The sequence below is a fragment of the Lonchura striata genome, chromosome Z (assembly GCF_050655825.1).
Source record: "Lonchura striata isolate lonStrDom1 chromosome Z, ASM5065582v1, whole genome shotgun sequence".
In the NCBI taxonomy this organism is placed as follows: Eukaryota; Metazoa; Chordata; class Aves; order Passeriformes; family Estrildidae; genus Lonchura; species Lonchura striata.
Window position 1 is genome coordinate 28167456 of NC_140740.1, and position 18051 is coordinate 28185506.

General features: G+C 41.1%; 1 protein-coding gene across 5 annotated transcripts in view; it reads left to right on the forward strand.

The window, feature by feature from the left end:
* The window catches only part of PLPPR1 (phospholipid phosphatase related 1), a 126574-nt gene that overhangs the window by 95023 nt on the left and 13500 nt on the right, over positions 1 to 18051 (forward strand). For 4 of the 5 annotated variants that reach the window (XM_021546351.3, XM_021546349.4, XM_085566991.1 and 1 more), the window contains exons 3-4: positions 497 to 685; positions 11326 to 11458. In XM_021546351.3, the coding sequence (XP_021402026.1) occupies positions 497 to 685; positions 11326 to 11458 (322 nt within the window). Of the gene's footprint in view, positions 1 to 99; positions 305 to 496; positions 686 to 11325; positions 11459 to 18051 lie in introns of those variants that run through there. The other variant, XM_085566992.1, reaches the window with a different exon arrangement.

The following is an 18051-nucleotide window of genomic DNA, read 5'->3' on the forward strand; positions in this document are numbered from 1 at the left end:
CACAGTGGGCTCATCTGAATTAGCACAACATGCACGTTCTCCAGCACGGGCTTGCAGCTGCAGCGGGGAAGTGTTTTGGCTTTAGCTTCCTCTAGGCTTTGAAACAATCCTTTCCCACTCCCTGCCACCGAGCACGGTTTTAGCTGTCGCTGCTGCTGTCTTCTGCCACGCTGCCATCGATCCCTGCTGCGCTGACGCTCACATGCCCTTGGATAACGCGGAGCTGTCAGAGCTCCGTCCCCCTGCGCGCCGCAGCGCGGACCCGCTCTCAGCTGAGACGTCCATTGGCGTCCTTTGCCAAAAGGTTTATGTAACAGATGTTGCAAAGCAGAGGCACAGGAACACACACACACACTCGCTCACACACCAGGATGGCAGGGGTTGTCAGAGTGACGGTGAAGGGAGGATGGTCCACAGGACTGGAGTAGCTCTCAGGCGCAGCTGCATCTTTTCAAAAAGCAACTAATGCCTCTCTGTGACTATGCTTTATTTTCAGCTCGTCATCATGGCTGGGACTGTTCTGCTCGCCTACTACTTCGAGTACACTGACACTTTTCAGGTGCATATCCAAGGTTTCTTCTGTCAGGATGGCAATTTGATGAAACCATACCCTGGGACAGAGGACGAGAGCTTCATTTCACCACTTGTTCTGTACTGTGTGCTGGCTTCAACTCCAACAGTGATTGTGAGTATGAGGAATTACCTGAAATCCCCATGACTACTTCATAAATAATAATAGTCCTGTGGTATCTTTGTCTCCTCACCTCTCTGTTCAGCTGTAATTGATTTACACTTAGCAGGATCTCTGTTTTGCCTCAGGCTAATATGATCTTCATCAGTTGTCTCCAGAAGTAATTATTCTGAGGCAATCACAACCCAAGACTGAGGGTTAGAGTTTTTTAAGCCTATTACAGTAGCTTGCTTACTTCACTGATTAGTTGTAAGTTTTCTGAGCTCCTGAGAGGCTCTAATGCAATGGTTATGTATTACTTGAAATAAGAAAACAGGATAAAGCTGAAGTAAAATCCAGGTCAGATGTGCAGTATATCCAGGATTATTTCCTGCTATATTAAAAGAACTGTTGAATGGCCATAAAAGGCTTAGATAAGGAGAAGGATACTAAATACAAAGAAAAATATGAATCCTGTTTTCTTTTTGTTTATAGTTTCTTTATTTCCAACAGTCACTAAACTTTTTTTTTACCTGATTTTATTCACTATTCAGCCTGTAAACTGTGATGTAGCTGTTCTATGCAGATTAAAGTATTCATTTAGCTGAGTACATACAATGACAAACAATTTATTGCAATTTATAGTCACTGGTTAGCAAAACTTCAGCCCTTTTCCATTTTCCATACAGAAAGTTGCATATTTCACCAACAGCCCCAGCTTTGCTGAATTTGTAATTGCAATGAAAAATTCCTCTTAAATTGTGTTTATGGCCTTTGTTTCATTTCTTTATCTTTATTTCTTCCCTGTTAGTATTTATTTCTTATATTAATTTTGCTTTTCATCCCTTTCAAAAGTTGATTAAAGCTATACATTACATATTTATTTTTAAATAGCGAGTGCTTCACCATAGTCTGTTTTAAGTTTTGTTCTGCAGTAATTTGAGTGTATCAAATCATATTCCTGTCTTGAATGTGGTAAGAAGTGTGAAAGAGATCTGCAGAAGAGGCTATAGATTTTGGTACAGGACACTTTCTGCACTTTCTGAAAACAACTAGGTGTTTTGAAGTGGATTATATAATGAGTTTATAAAAATATCTGCAGTAACAGAGTTATTTTGTGTATTGGATGTTGTTGTATGTCAAAGCTTTCATTTTACTTTGTGCTGCAATGATAGATTATTTGAAAAAAAACCCAACAAAAAAATAAAAATAAAAATAAATAAATAAAAAAAAAAAACCAAAACCACCAAACACCTATATTTTGGAGCTCCCCATCAACATAGTGCCAGTGTTCAGGGATGTAGCTTTCACAAGTGCTTTTTGTAAAGGTAGATGGAGGTTCACAGCCTTGCCTTGATTTCAGAACAATGACGTTAGTGGGAGGTTTGTCCCTTGATTACTGATACAACGTTGGGTAATGAGTCTTGCTCTTTATTTGGATCTTCTGTTTAAATCCTTTCTCTGCTAGAGTTTGATGCTAACCTTTCAAGTTTTGCTGCACTGGATCAGTATTTTCTTTGCATTTTAGTAACCCAAGAAGGTTTTCTTAATTGCTATTCTTTATGAAAAGCTGGCTTGGAATCTTGACTTGGTAGTGCTGGGTTAATGGTCAGACTTCACGATCTTAAAGCCCTTTTCCAACAGCAGTTCTGTGATTCCTTGAAAAGTAGTGTTTTTTGGTTTTTTGTTTTGTTTTGTTTTTTTTTGTTTTGTTTTGTTTTGTTTTGGGTTTTTTTTGTCATTTCCATAGCCTATGTTAAACACAAAGAATTAAAGGCTGTAATGAATGTCAGGTAAGGTGGTTGAGTGCTGAAGAGACCTTCAGCTCAGTGCTGTGTGGAGCTGGATTCTGTGAGCTAATCCATCCCATGCAAACTGTGCAGGAATGTTAACCTGGGTCCACGAGAACAATCATCACCCGGGGTGAATGGATCCAGGGCTGGTTTAACTGCTAAACTCTGATTCTTGGGCTGTGCTGTAATGTTGCACTGAACACATTGCTCTACACAGAGAACATGATCAGGGTCAGCAGAGGGCTCTTGGCACCATGCTTAGCACCAGTGATCTCTAGATACAACCTCAGGGAGACAACAGAGCAAGCTTCTCTGGCAAAACATTTTTATTTCCATTTTTAATACAGTATTTATTAATGCATTGTTTAATCAAATTTTTAAATTAGTTGTATTGTTCTATTGTATTAGTAATACATAATTCAATTATTTCAATTATTTAATGTCCAGTTACTTAATATCAAGTTAATCTTCAATGAGAGCATATGTCAGAGGTTTGTCTGTCCTCCTGACTGGTGCTCATCCCAATATCTTTATAGGAGTAGCTTCACTTTATTTCTCATTCCCACCTTTTCCTTGAGAGATCATTTCTTTGCACAGTATTTTCACACTTTGCTTCAGTTTGTAGCTGACTCTGCAGACCAAATTTTGACAATGGTCATCAATAATAAGCTTATAAATCAGACAGAAAGTCAGCTCAGATTCTCCCTAAACTCTGTATTGCACTTCCCTGCTGGTTAGCCCACTCAGATTGTGAGTATCCTCATCTGTCATCCTGTACCCAAATGGGTGCTGCCTCTCACTCAGCCTGTCCACAGCCTGGGAAGAGACATTTGATCCAATCAAATGTCCCAGGGATTTCAGTGCAAGGAGCAAATGCATCCATTTTTATCTAGACAGTGAAGATTTGTAGTCTTTAAAAAAACCCTCCAAAAAGCTCCACACAAACAGAAGAACCCACACAACTCTGTATTGTGGGAGGAAGCGCTGTGTGCATTCACTGTCAATTAAGCTTCTCTCCCTACATTTTGCTCTCAGGAGGAATCACTAACATTGTGCAGCTACACCACCAAGACATGACTTAAGTCAAAGGTAATGCCATTACCTTTGCAATTACTTGTTTCTGCACAACACTTACTGCTTCACTTCCTAATGGCAGAACAGTGGATTTGGCAAATGATTGGTTTGATGTGGCAGCCTCTCTGTGTATTTTCACATTGCCACTGTCCTGACACCTCATGACATGAGAGGAGTGATTACTGGTGGAATCCAGCAGCTCCTCATAAAACCTAGGAGGGCTCCTGGATCTGTGGAAGGTATCCTAGGGATCTGTACAAGCTTCCTCATCTGAGACACAAGCAGCATTAAGTGCAGTTCTGTGTGCATGGGTCTGGGGAGGACTCAAAACCGTGATTTCAGCACAGCTTTGAGGTGTTATAGTGCTTGCCAGCCAAAAGCGAACATCTTTGTGAACTTAATGGAATATCTTTATGTCTCTGTCATTTGGCAACGACACTGGGCATGGGCAAAATGAATGCATGTGTTTTATTTCTGAGAGCATTTTCTAGAAGTGCTGCTGTGGGTTGGTACCACCGTACCTTCATTTCCCTGCACTTTTAGTGGCAAAATAAATGTGTCTGGTCTGGTTTCATGCAATCTTATTCATTGTTTCTGAAACTTTTATCTAAAAATATTCTGGGATGACTCCACCACATTCATCAATGTCCCTGAAGACTAGCTTTCTCTGTTATAGGGTTACTGCAAAGCAGCCAATTCCCCAGCTGGTACTAAACAATCCTTCCAGAGTTCAGCACTGCTGCCTGCTCTGCTCCATCCAGTGTGATTTATCTACCCACCCGAGAGAAGCAGAGAGGCTTAGGAACAGAGCCAGCTCACTGAAATGAATGCTGAACAGTGACAGAAAGCTTAAAGAGCACTGTTCTCACTGTTCTTCATTATCTTAAAGTGAACAGAAAGTGCCACTACCATTTTCACACAGAATTTAGTTTCTTTCCTTCTGTTTCCAGGTGGGAAGTAGCAGCCTAGATGTAATCTGTTAACTGTCCAGTGCTATTAATTTGTGCAAAGGAGTATTGGTTTTCAGATAATGTTGAAATCAGTCAAACTGAACCAGTCTGATTATGAATTAGAAGCTGAATTACAGTGTTGGTCTGAAGTAGGAGGAAATTGTTCCAATTTATCTCTACAATCTGCACTTACCTCTCAAATTTCAGAAACATCCTTATTCTCAATGGCTCTATTCTGTCGTAATTCCTTGGCTTTGGCTTAGAACAGCCATGTTACTACAGTGATTTAATTCTGTAAGGGAAGCCAGGGAACCTCTGCCTGTCATGGCTGATTCCCTTGTGGCTGCTCAGCAGCAGATGCCAGGAAAACCAAGAACATCTGACACAGCTCAGAGCTCTGCTACAGCAGAGTTCTACTCCTTCCTGGCTTCTCCAGAAGGAATCACCAGGCTCTGCTGGCGATGGTGCTGCCAGAAGGCACAGCCTGCTGTGCCACAGCCTGCTGCCCACCTTGCTTCACCCTGTGCTGGCACAGCTGGCTGTGTCCTCTGCCAGTGGTGACTTGCCCTCCTTTCCTGAGGTCTTGCCAGGGCTCATGAGGTGGTGAATGAGGAGCAGGGATAAAAGGAGTGAGGCAAAGGTGTGTCCTGTGTAAATATTTATATTCTGCTGTTTGCACACCATTCTGGAAGAATAAATATGCTTTCTTGGTTTGGTGCAACACTTTCAGGCACTTTGATTGAGAGTGTCTCTGGGACCCTGTGGTGGTTCCAGCCACATGCCAGCTCATGAGGAACAGTGCAGGGCTGTAGAAAATGTGTATTCTCTTCATTAGAACTCCAGTATAATTATTTTAGGCAGTTTTACCACAGCATATTAGGTTTTTGAGCACAACACTAAGACAGTTTTTGGTTTTGAGTGGGCTAGAATATAAATTGTGGATTTCAACTCTTTTGACTTAAAATAAAAAAGAGAAACAAAACAACAAAGCAATTTTCTTGTTCTGGAAAAGTACTTGCAACTGTTCTTTGCTATTGTTTTCATTCAACAACAACAACCACCCACTCCAAAACAGAATGAGGTGAGTAATTAAATGCAAGATTGGACCCATTGAGTTTGTATCCTTGGAAGATTAAAAGTGAGCTGGCATTGCAACATTCAGCTGAAGACACTGTTTTATTGTCTTGTATAGTTTTGCAAAATACAGTATTGATTCCCAGGGCCTGAGAACACCTGACCAGAGTCTGATAGCAAAGACAAGTGAGTGTCTGAGGTAGCTCTCAGCTGGTCCCTCATCCTCTGGAATATCAATGATAGTGATGGTATCAGGGAAAAACCTCTGCCCACCCAGACAGGCTTGGGTCAGATTCCCATCTGTGGGTCACAGCAGAAATCCTGTGTCCTGGGGAGGATATTGCAGCAGACCTCAGCCATCCCTTGCCTTCTGAGGTGCCTTTTCTCAATATAAATGTTGCTAAGTGTTTGTCACCTGGGTTTGACCATGCAGTGTCTCAGCTTCACAGTGTCAGTACTGGGTCCTGAGGATAACAGATAGGATGGCAGATCAGTATTCCTCAGGGACTAAGGCTAAACGTGAGGGAGATCTAAGGAATTAAGGAATTCACAGCAGTAAGTGAAAGTCAATATAAGCCATGTACTTGGTGGGGACTGTGGAGAAGAGGGAAACAGACTGTTTCAGATCACAAGAGGCAACCTTGCAAAGGACACCAGCTTCAAAAAATGAAACTGATTAAAAGTTAGGCAAACTTGAACAATGAGGATAGGCAAACATTCAAGCGGAAGCTGTGGGATCTCCATCCTTGAAGTCATGAGCTCCCATGTAGAGCGTGAAGAACATCCCTATCCTGACTGCAGCTGCTCTAATAAAAACTTCAAAGATGCCACAGTACAAAATTGCAGAACTGCTTTTCACCCAGCTCAAGCCAGTGCTGATGAAACACCCTCTGGAATATTTTGGAAAGGTCACCTTTTGGTGAAAAGTCCTGCTTCTCCCAGAGAGAGTGTGTGGAGTCCTGCTGAAACTGGCTGATTGTGGTGGAAAGCCCTACAACGCTCATCTGCTGCTGTTCTCTGTTTTTGACCGCTCTGCATGCAGCTTGTCTCACAGCCAGTGCCTTCCTTATATCCTCTCCTCCCCTTGGCTTCCATTCGAATGCTGGAGACTTGATTAATTTGGTTCTTTCTATTTGTGACATTAAAAATGTAGCTGCACACATCCATGCACGGGATTTGGGAAATGTCATACAGCTTGCTGAAACCTGCCCAGAACTTAGAGCAGTGATGTCCCAAGATCTAAGTCCAGTTGTATTTGCTGCAGAGATTTTGCAGAGCATGTCCATGGGTGGGGTTTCAGTGTAGAAAGTCATGTTAAAAAGGACTGACTGTCTCACAAGGGTGCTGTTAGAGTAAACAAGTTAAAGGATTTAAAAGTTTGCAGAAGTCGGAATAATGTTAATTTAATACCTAGGAAAGACAGATAGGTCATGTCTGCACTTCAGATAATTCTCCCTAATATAGGAACTCCATTGTCTTCCTGTGATGGAAAATAACATCACTTGTACTTTTTCATGAAAAGCAGCAGAAGGAAGTAACTTTCACAGAGAGACAGACGTGAGGCAGTCCCAAACTGGCACAGTGGCACATCCTGCATCTCTTCCATGCACCTTGGCTGGTGCTCCTCCTTCTTTATCCATGTGGAATTGCAGCTGAAATTTAAATGGTGGGAACTTCCATATAACTCCAGTGTTCACTGGAAGTGTGAAAAAATTACAAAAATAGCCTTTTCATGTTTGTCACGAGTGAGTGAGTGAGTGAGTGAGTGAGTGAGTGAGTGAGTGAGTGAGTGAAGGGGAGGCAGGAGTGCTATGAGTGTCACCAAAACTCCAGGAAAACAAAAACCATCCAACAGCATTTTTAGTGTTAGAGAATCAAGATATATGCCTTATTTCTGGCCAGGATGTCGTTCTGCCCATGATGTGCAACAGAAATAATTTCATCTTCACATAGGCCGGGTGTGCAGAGAAAATAATTCCATGCCACACGTATTTTATGAGATTTTACACAAACTTTATACAGTCAAAACCCATAGATATTCATTGGTTTAATGTTCATTAGTTCCAAGTTAGGTAGTTCTTAAGTACTTGGTTTCCTATTGCTTACAGATATTTTCACCTCTGTTGCTAATTAGGTCCTTATTCTTCTCTCTCCTTTTCCAGACTGGGGTGTTGTTTGGAGTTGATGGTCTATTAATGGCCCTTGATGGCCGCTGCTGGCTGTTACCTTTGGTGTATTTTCTGTTCTGCTCCCAGTCTGTTGAGATTTTAAGAGCAGATTTAGGCCACCAGAATTTGACTTGGTGGAACAATGCCCTGAAGGAAAGAGGAAAGAAACCCTAATTTCCTTCCCCCCGGGGCAAAGGTGAACATATGCTGGACTAGATGATATCAAAGGTCTAGTCCAACCTAGTTCATTCTGTGATTCTGTGAAAACTGACTAAAGTTATAAAATAATAAAAAAAAATATAATTAGGATATTTTCCAACGTCAGGTACAGCCTCTTGAAAAGGGAAGATGAAACATTTCACTGAAAATGTCAGCTGAAGGACTATCATGGATAAAAGACTGTTGAAGAGGAAAATGGACAGATAATTTTATCATCTGCTGGGTCAGAATAAGCCAGGAAATAAGTAAAGTGTGTGTTCAGCAGAGGACTTTGAGAGCTGAACATTGAGGGGCAAGTATTTGGTGACACTGACAGTAATGGGAAGGCAGGGAAAAATGAAGAAGTTTTCTCACTGGAGAGGTTGAAATCAGCAGAGGGTAGGTTGAAATCAGCCTGCTGGGTAGGTGCTTCAAATTCATAATTGGCCTTTGGTTCATTCATGTATTTTTACCTAGTAGGAATAGGAAATGCAATGTGAACAAGCATTCTCAAGCAATATGTCCTTAGTGTAGATGAGCTGCTATTTTACTCAGAAAACCAAGAACAAAAACACATGCAAGGCACTATCTTTGCAATCCAGTGCAATTTTCCTGACATTTCTACTGTCTAATTAAGCCAGTATGATGCAGATCTTCATTAACCTTGCATTGTTTTCCCAAATGAAAATAAAATCAGTTTGCTTGCTGTTTTCTTTTTCAACCCATATTTAGATACAGAGTCTATATTTAGATATCAGCTATAGAACTGATTTGTAACCATTCCTGGAGTGCTGATTCTGTTTTGGCAGGAGCTGAGGTACTCAGCAGTGCCGGTGATTGATTCTGGGAGGCCAGCTGGACAACTTGGCTGGATGTGGACCCTGCTCATGCAGCATCATCAGGGTTTAAATCAAAAGAAGCAGTAGATTTACTTGATTTTGGAAATACCTGGGAAAAAACCCAAAAAAAACCAAAAGTTCTTTGAGAGCTATTCAGACTACATTCAGCTGCACACAGACAGATTAGCTTTCAGAATCAAGTGTCCAATTGCCTATTGAATTTTTAGGAAACAGCAAGTCTGAATTTCTAGAGAGCCCTTATTAAGCATTGTAGAAAACAAATTTCAGCAACTGAATTCAGTGTCAGAGATGACATGGCAAGAATGGTCCAGTTATGTTGAATCACTTTGTATCTCCACACAAACACAGCTTTATTGCCATATACCTAAACTCTGCATTAAACCAAAGGCAGTATTCATTTTAAAAAATCAAATTTTGAACTGTTATGCTGTAGCAAATCCGGGATAATTCTGCTTAAATTAGTAGAACAGAACTGAACAGATTTACAGCCTGGCAAAATTTACTCCTAAATCTAAGTGGAACTAATCTATACACATGATTAGTTGCTCAGAGTATGCCAGACAGCTAGATTTATAGAAACAAAGATGGAAATTGAAGCAGGAAAACACTCCATTAATGTCTGATGCAAAGGAACTTTAAAGATGGATGTATAGTTACAGGATGACCATTAGTATGTTTTATGCCTAAGTCTCTCATATTTGAAAAGTTTAGGCTATTTTAAAGTCGAGTAGCCTCTGTGTTCATAGAGTAGAATTCCCTCAAGATGTGAATGGTCGATCAGTGTGTATGTACAGCCCCAGACAGACAGAGAGCCAAAGCAGTAATTCAAACTTCTGAACATTGCAATAATTCAAATAATAAACGGGTTGAAGCAGAGTGTCACTTTCAAACTGCTTTATTGCAGATGGTCTTTTTCTTAATTCCCAGCCTCATCGTTAGTGAGCTGAGCTTATTGAACTGCTTGCCAATTCTGTTAAGAGCAGATGGAGTGAAATGGGATAAAGGCAATATTTCAGTGCAGCTCCCATGCATCAGCTCCCCTCCAGATGCCATTATCGACATGCATTTTACAGCTCCACAGCTCCTGCCATCAGTGGGTAGAATTATAAAGAGGTTGAGCATACTTGGCTTGAATGTCAATAATCAATAAGGACGCTCGTCTGGCTTAATAAGGATAAATTGTTGCCCTTGAAACAGCACACCATTTCAGCAGTCAGAGTGAACTAAGGTGACTTCCTTGACATTTATACTAATTCTGAGTGTTTGTGCCACCCTGTGTGTGTGTACACAAAGATTTCTGTTATGTATTTCTCTGACTGTTCCCTAACACTATGGGTTCTCTTGTGTATGTCCTGCAATAATGTATTAAATTAATAATCTTGAGTGCTTCCCCTTAAAAGCTCATTTCTTCCACATCAGGCAAGCTTTTTTTATTTTAAATACTTTAATTATAAACTCTGTCTTTCTAAAGGGGTCCCAGTTTCCCTTTCTAAAGCCTGCTGACAGAACATGATAGGTAGTATTTTCAGAGGTTCCTGCTGTGTGTGGACCATCATTGCCTCTAAAGCCTGTGATTAAATTCTTCCCAGCTTTAGTGAGGGTAGATAGGCCTCAGTGCAACAGAACTAAGTTAGTTCTAAGTGCTTAAGAAATGATCCTACTCCTAAGGGAAGCAGCTATTACATTTATAGAAAGCATGAATGTTCAGTTCATACAAAAATATGTAATACATAAGCACAACTAACATCATGATCAGTGGTTCTGTGGAGACTTCATTTTTGTTAATAGAACATTTAGTCAAATATTGTTCTTTCTCAGAGGGTTTTTAAAACAACAATCCTTGGTTGTCACCAACATTTCTGGTCTATTATTGCCAACAGTCTTTGGTTGGCTCCATGGCCATCCAGCTATCAGTGTTTGAGACATACACATTACCCTCATCTTCTGGGAATTGAGAGATCAAAAAGGATCTGACTTTGAACTCTTATTTTGAGAGTCACAAGAAATCGTGCTGTAGTTATGGTAATCTCCCACCCTGGGCACAATTCAAGTTGGTAGCCTTTTTTGAAAGTTCAACAACAAAAATATTATTTCACTTAGGTTATTATTCAGACGAGAAAAATAAGTGTCCAAGGCTGTTAGTGAAAAAACAAATGCTTGTTAGACAGCAGAGTTTCTGGAAACACTGTGTCTCTGATATACTCCACAGGGGCTTAGTCCAGGTGCAGCTCATCAAGGCCAAGGCTTAATGAGCATTTCTCAGCTCTGCAGTCAGGGCAGGGGGGAGAGATGCACCACCACAATACTCCCCATGAGTAAAGTCAGCTTCTCTGGGTCTCTGCATCACTGAGTGCAGGAATGATCCTTCTCCAGGGTGGGAGCTGGGTGTGTCAGTCATGCTGAGCCCCACAGTGCAAGTGCAGTGTCCCCAAAACACAAAGCTGTGTAGCGCTGTCTGTGGGCTGGAACTAGATATCCATGTTTTAATGTTTGCTCCTGTAATTTTTAACCTTCTGTTTCTTTCCCTTTCCTTGGCAGATTTTTATTGGTGAGATATCCATGTATTTCATAAAGTCAACCCGAGAAACCCTCATTATTCAAGAGAAAACTATTTTGACTGGAGAGTGCTGTTACCTGAACCCACTACTTCGAAGAATAATACGTTTTATAGGTAAGCATTCTGTTCACTGCAAGCTTGGACCCTGCTTGCACCAGGACAAAACACCCTGACAAAATACATCACAAAATTAATTAAGCTGTGAAATCTTTGCAGGCATCTTCCACCTTAGAGGGATAGTCCCCTCAGGATTTCCAAGGTAACTTTCAAAATTTGCCATATCATGCTGGCTGGAATGGGTTTAAATCATATTCTGCTGAGCTTAATGCTTTTTTGAGACCTTAAAGCAAGGTTTTACCAATCAAATCCTTATGTGAATAAATCCATCATTGCTAGTTTATGCAAGCTACCCATTTTAGTTACAAATTTGTCCTCACCAGCTCATTTATGTGGCACTTTTCAGCTCTAATTTTAACATCCATAGCTCTGCTACATAATGTTCAGCTGAGCACAGCGTAAAATAGCCCAGAGCTCACTTCAAAATAATATTATTTTCTTTGTATTTGCCTTTTCTTAGAGCTTTCATTGAGTTAATTGCTGAGAAATGAAGTTCTGTCATTAAACCATTAGGACGTTGCTTTTTATGGTGCTTGCAAACTGCTTTACCTTCTTCACACTATTGATGAGTCCCGAGTTCATGTGTGGGATGGGATGCCTGGCTGAAGGCATGGGCCAGCAGCTCATCAGATGGCTCCCCACTGGCCAAGAGGGGCTTTGCCATCACACCACTGCCTTGTGCTCTCTCAGAAGTGAAGCACCCTCACTGCCTCTCAGAGAGAGCTGAGCCCCAGTTAATGGTCTGACTTAAAGCAGGCAGTGGGAGGAAAAGATACTTCCAGATGGAAGTATCTGGAGGGCACTTCTTCCCCATCACTGCTGAATTCCTGAGCTTTACCTGGAATGAAAATGTCTGTTGTGGCTGTGCCAGTTGTTGTATTGCTTCCATGGAGCACATCCCTGGCTGTAAGTAGGGATACTTCCTCAGAACACAGAGTTGAAGGTGCTAGCATATTCATCATCAGCAAATGTATGCTGCAAAGCAGGAAGAGTCATGGTTTTCCTTTTCCTTCAACTCTCTCAGTGCCTCCTGTTTATGCACGGAAGGTAGGGAGTGAAATGTGCCTTCTGCCACCATGGAGGTGGAAACAAGCCACCAGTGTTTTGTTACTTGGGCCTGGTCTGCATGCTGCTAACAAGAACAGAAAGACATCAAAATGCAGTTATAAGTAAAACACCCCTGAATGTCACATAACCTCTGGGATATATTGATGGATAGCAAACTGCCAATAAAGGAGAAGCAGGGTGCCAGTGTCCACTGGGCCATTCAGGGCTTTTTGACTGTTCCAGCACATTTAGCATGTTGCAAAGTCCCAATCAAACACTCTTGCCTGTGGGGTCAACACTAGAAGTCCTTATATCATGGAGACTAAGTTTTTGCTCAGTATATTTTCTTACAGTTAGCTTTATTCTTAAACATTCATGCTGTTGTTTCTCTTCTGGTGGAAGAGAAGGGGGTAGCATGATACAGTGGACTCTCAGAGAGTAGTAGGACATAAACCATGCTAGGGAAATGAATCTTGGTTTTGCAGCTGTATTTGTTTTCCTGAGAAAAATTAGTTTAATATTATTAGAAAAGGCTTGAAGTCTTTGCCTTGTCTTAAACTACACAGCGTGCTTTTCTTCTGAAACCTTTTCCGGCCCCTGTAGTGAAATGAAAGAAGTAGGATTTGTTGGATGAAATAATTTATGAAAGGAACTGAAGATAACTGTATGTTTCTCATTTTGTGTTTTGAAAACATGGCATGGACTGAGCAGCTGTACCCTGTGCCTGGATGATCCAGGGAAGTTAGCTCCATACAACTGCCCATTCTAAAATGAAGCTTCCCAGGTGCTTGGCTGTGCAAAGACAGCCGGGTTACTTGTACATGGATTTCTCTCTGTGTGCCTACTCTTGATAAAACTTAGGGCCAAAAGTTACAGAGCTGATTAGCTAGGTTCTCTTGCAAGTAAGCTCTCTTCCCTAGCAAGCAGTCTGGCTAGTTGAAAAAAAAAGTTTGCTGCCAATTTAGTTTGTTACCCAAATGTTTGAGTAAGTCTTAAGGAGTACCTGCAAAAAGCAGTTACTTAACTCCTTGGAAAATTGCCTTATAAGACATTACAGTTTATATTATTCAAAAGTATGAGAAAAATCCTGCAATGTGTCTAGGTTCTTATGTGTCAGAAAAAATAAAGACTACTAAGTGACCCTGCAAGGCACGTCATGGAGAACTTTTAAGAGTTGCTGGTCCCAAATATTTAGGAGTGCAAAGAGGCTTTTTCTCTCCCCCCACCCAACTCTGTAATAGAAGTTACTGGGAAGAGATGGGATTTTAAGAATTGTAGCCTAAATGTACTTTTCACAAAACAAGTAGAAGACTGTAGATACTTCACTGAACATTCATGTATATTTTACAAGGAAAGAGATGCAAAAAGGGAAACTTTAAGCCATCTTTTGGTTGTGTGAAATACAAGGAATCTTGTAATGTAATCTCTGTTGGATCTTCTGGTTGCTAGATTTGAGCTTTTCTGTTCTTACTTGACCTTCATGTATGCAGAATTAAGGACTTTTTTGCTCTTTGAAAGTAGAGCAAAACAAAAAACCTACAGCTGTTCTGGAATGCTAACAAAACCCGCATTTCTTCTCTGTTTTTTTCCTATTTTGTTTACTGTGCTCTCTGTTGATTCTCTCCTTGTTTTGCTCAAGGTTTCAGCACATGTCTGTTTCTAAGAGCTTCCTCTCCTGAGTTTAGTTGAGACTCTGAATGTTGAGATTTGTATTAAATCTCTCCCTGAATCTTTGTCTGCATGAAGCAGAGCCACAATTTCTTCTTGCTTCCTGGCCCAGACATGAATCCCTCACACTGATTGACATTTGCTTTTGTGGCAAAAGACTGCCTCTCACCTTGCTGGAGTGTATATCAAGTCCTGTATTGCAGTCTAAATTGGTGAAACCTGCTGTGTTCCCTATATTTAGAAAAATACTTTCTTTATCAGTGGAAAAAAGCTGGCTTAGCTTGGAAACATCAACATCAGATTTTGATGTATGCTTCAATTTTTTTCCATCTTCCTCTTTATCTTTTACAGCTTCTTCCACAGACTTTTTTTTTTAAGGTTTTGAGGTCAAACTAGTGGTGTGCAATTGCTTCATAACAGTTTTTTCTAATATATTGTTGCTGTACTGCTTTACTTTAGGCACATCCTCTCACCTCCCTCCTCTCCCCACCCTTCCCAGCAGTTCTGTCATCAATTTCTGATGCCAAAACTTGCTATTTATGTGCTGAACCTTTGAGAAACTAACTGGTAAGGGTGGCTGTTTCTGGGCCTCTGCCTCTTTGCCCTGTCTCCCAGCTGGAGCATACACAGCCTTTTGTGTATTTATTCAGTCTGTCTTGTAATTTCACATTCAATACTTTGTTAACATCATTGCACCTTGCATTTGCTTCTGTATTCTACTTAATGCTTTGTATTGCAAATAGAGGTTATAAAATATTTTAGTGAACGGTTTCAGTCAAGGTTTTAGTCATTTTATGTACAGCTGCTTTCATACCCCCGGGATCAGGGATTCAGACCTCCCTGACCCAGTCTAACAGAGTGACTGTATTGTGCATTGTGCTGCATTACATTATATTAGGTTTCTAATCCACGTGATTAAGTTGTCTACCTGCAAAGCCCTGATAACATGCAAGTAGCCCCTTTCTAGTTCAGATATCTAGAAATTCAGCATGCTTCATCAGCTTGTTACCAAGTGGCTTTTACTTCAGATGCGCATAATTTGTCATTAACAAATGGGGCAGATCAGCTTCTGTTGACAACTTAATCTAAAGCATGGTGACACTTCACAGTGGGCAGCTAAATAATTAAATTAGGGCTTTATTTCAGCAAATTAAGATTTTAGTTCAGCATATAAAGGTTTACAAGATTTATACACACATTGAGTTTATTGTAATAGGATAGCTATACTCCAGAGCTCTGATGTCAATTCCCTGAGCAGCTGCACAAGACAGCTTACCTGACCTTGTCCTTCTGTCTGCCTTGCATCTGAAGTTTGCTGTGAAACAGTGCATGTTCTGTTACTAACTGGCTGCTTTTCCATTGGGCTCAAGCTGTATTTAGGAGTATTGCCCCAAACCTAAACTGCTGCGGCAGCTTGAACTACTGTAGATGTTATCCCTGAAGAATCTCCACAATGAGGAACAGGTCACTGTGCTGGGGACACATCAGACCATACTGTTTTCTTTGATGCCATGCTCTGAGCTGGCAGCTGCCTCCATGAAAACTGGTGGCTGTGAAAGCAGTGAGGAAGGAAGATAGCCTGTACATCTGTCAGGAGAAGTCTTGAGCCACCAGAGGACTTTTGCACTGGGAACTGAATTTCTTCTGGCATGGTCAGACTCAGGAGTAGTGAGCTTTATGGGGTTTTCAGTAGAAGAACATAGCCAGTCTTAGAATGAGGTTATGAGTGCTCAGAAGCTTGATTTTGAGCCTGTTCCTGATGTCATGGTAACAGGACAATAAATTCCCCTGCAACCTTCATCTCTCCTGTTGTAAAATGGATTAATGATACAGGTGTTTTGTAACACACCCTTTAAGATGAAATGAAGGGTAGTTTAGCAGAGTCTGAGTCACAGGACTACAAATGTATGGCTTTATTGGATGCACAGGATATCTACAGCAAAACATTCAAAAATGGGCTGAGGATCAGCATTCCCATGGAGCCCTGAGTCCTTCCAGGGACACTCTGCAATGAAGCTCTAATCTTCCTTTAAAAACAGAGGGGTGGGAAAGGGGTTAGGCGAGTATGAGTGTGCATGTGAAATATGAACACTTTATGAGCAAGTTAGGTTAAGAGTGACAAATTCAGATAATTGGGCCAGAGAGGGTTGCATTAATAAATATCCTTGGAAGAAAACATGATGATATGTTACTGAGAAGCTGAGCTACTGAGAAGCTGAGCTTCTGATGTCTCATGAACACTTCAATGCATTGTTTCTTTTGTCACTTTATTTAAGGGTTTCATGATTTTTCCTTAATAAAGCCTTCTACTTCCTGATTCTCATTTCCACCCACTTTCTTCTCACTTGTCTCTTCCCAATATATTTTCAGCTGCTCTTCTACAATTCCCAAGGGGGGCTTTGTTGATTTTTGTTGTGGTGGTGATTTGGTCTTTTTTTTCAAATCAGTGGCATTTTAAATGCCTCTAATAACAAGAGTTTCCACAGAGACAACAGGCAGCTGAAGTGACTGATGTTACATAGATTCAGGGTGGAAGAAGAGAGCTTGAACATTAATTGCAGCGAGGACAGAGGGTTCTATTGAGGCTACAGTGAGTGAGAAGAGCTGGATTCTTCTTCAGGGCAGATGGCACTGTTAGAAAAAGCCACAGAGCTGAAGGTGGCAACACTGATGAACTGCCACAGAAGGAGCTTGATAGGAGATGGAACATGAGAATAGGATGTGGGTCAGAGCCCAGAAGTCAGGGGTTCATTAAAGACTTTCTGACAGTTATTTAGAGGTATGTGTAAGTGGAGAAATTAAAAATGAAGCATTCAAAATTGAAGCTGCTAAATACTTAGACTTTTCTTCTGCCAAGGCAACTGTTAGTTCAGGTGAAATGACGCAGGAAAGTCAAGCTTCACTTCATCCATCCTCAGGATTTTTTAACAGGATTTTCCTTGTTTGTTGTGGTTTTTTGTTTTGTTTTGTTTTGTTTTGTTTTTTTGGTTTTTTTTGGTTTTTTTTTTTTTTACTCGAACATTTATTTTGTCGAAGGTTTTTCTCACTGGTGGTAAAGATATGTTAAAATATGATCTCTGTTTTCTTGAACTCTGGAGCAGCTGAGAAAGTAGCAGGGAGTACAGCCCTCTTATGTCTGGTCTAGGCTAGTATCTCTCCCAGTTACATTCTGCTTATTGTTTTGTCTTCTAGACACCTCTTTCTGGCTGCTCTTGAGACACAAGCACAGCTGTGTCTCAGTTCAATGAGAAGAAGTCAGGAGACCTTTCCAGACATAGCTTCCTACTTCTTCTTTAAGGTGTCTTTTTGCAGACAGACTATGTGACATGAGTGGCTGAGGGGAAAGATTGACTTTATGTAATTGCAATTAACCTTCATCCTTTTACTAGTGAGCAGCTGTAGGTCTGCTTCCCGCGTGGCTTGCACTGTTCCCATCTTTTCTCAGTATATGCTGAGTTCTGCCATACAGTTCATTCCCAGGTTTTCTGGCCCAGAGTGATCACACTGAAACAAAGCACTTGCTGCTGAGCAGGATGACACCACCTCCCATTACACCTGAGTGTCAAGGTCTGGAAGAGGCACATCCTCTCAGATTCTTTCTCTCTGACATTATATCATGGACATGAGCTGTATGATCCTGAAGAGCTGGGGCTAGTTGCCCTTCCCTTGAAGCCTTTCAGGGCAATTTGTCTGCCTCTAAGAAGCTGGCAATCACATCACTGCGTTTTTGTGCTCTGGTCAGTTGATTTAGCTGCTGTAGGTCATTGAACAAATCCATTGAACAGATGGATTCCTGAGGTACAAAAACCATCAGGAGACTGTCCAGCAGTGCCCAAGCACGCTGGCATTACAGCCTTTAAAGCAATTACAGCCAG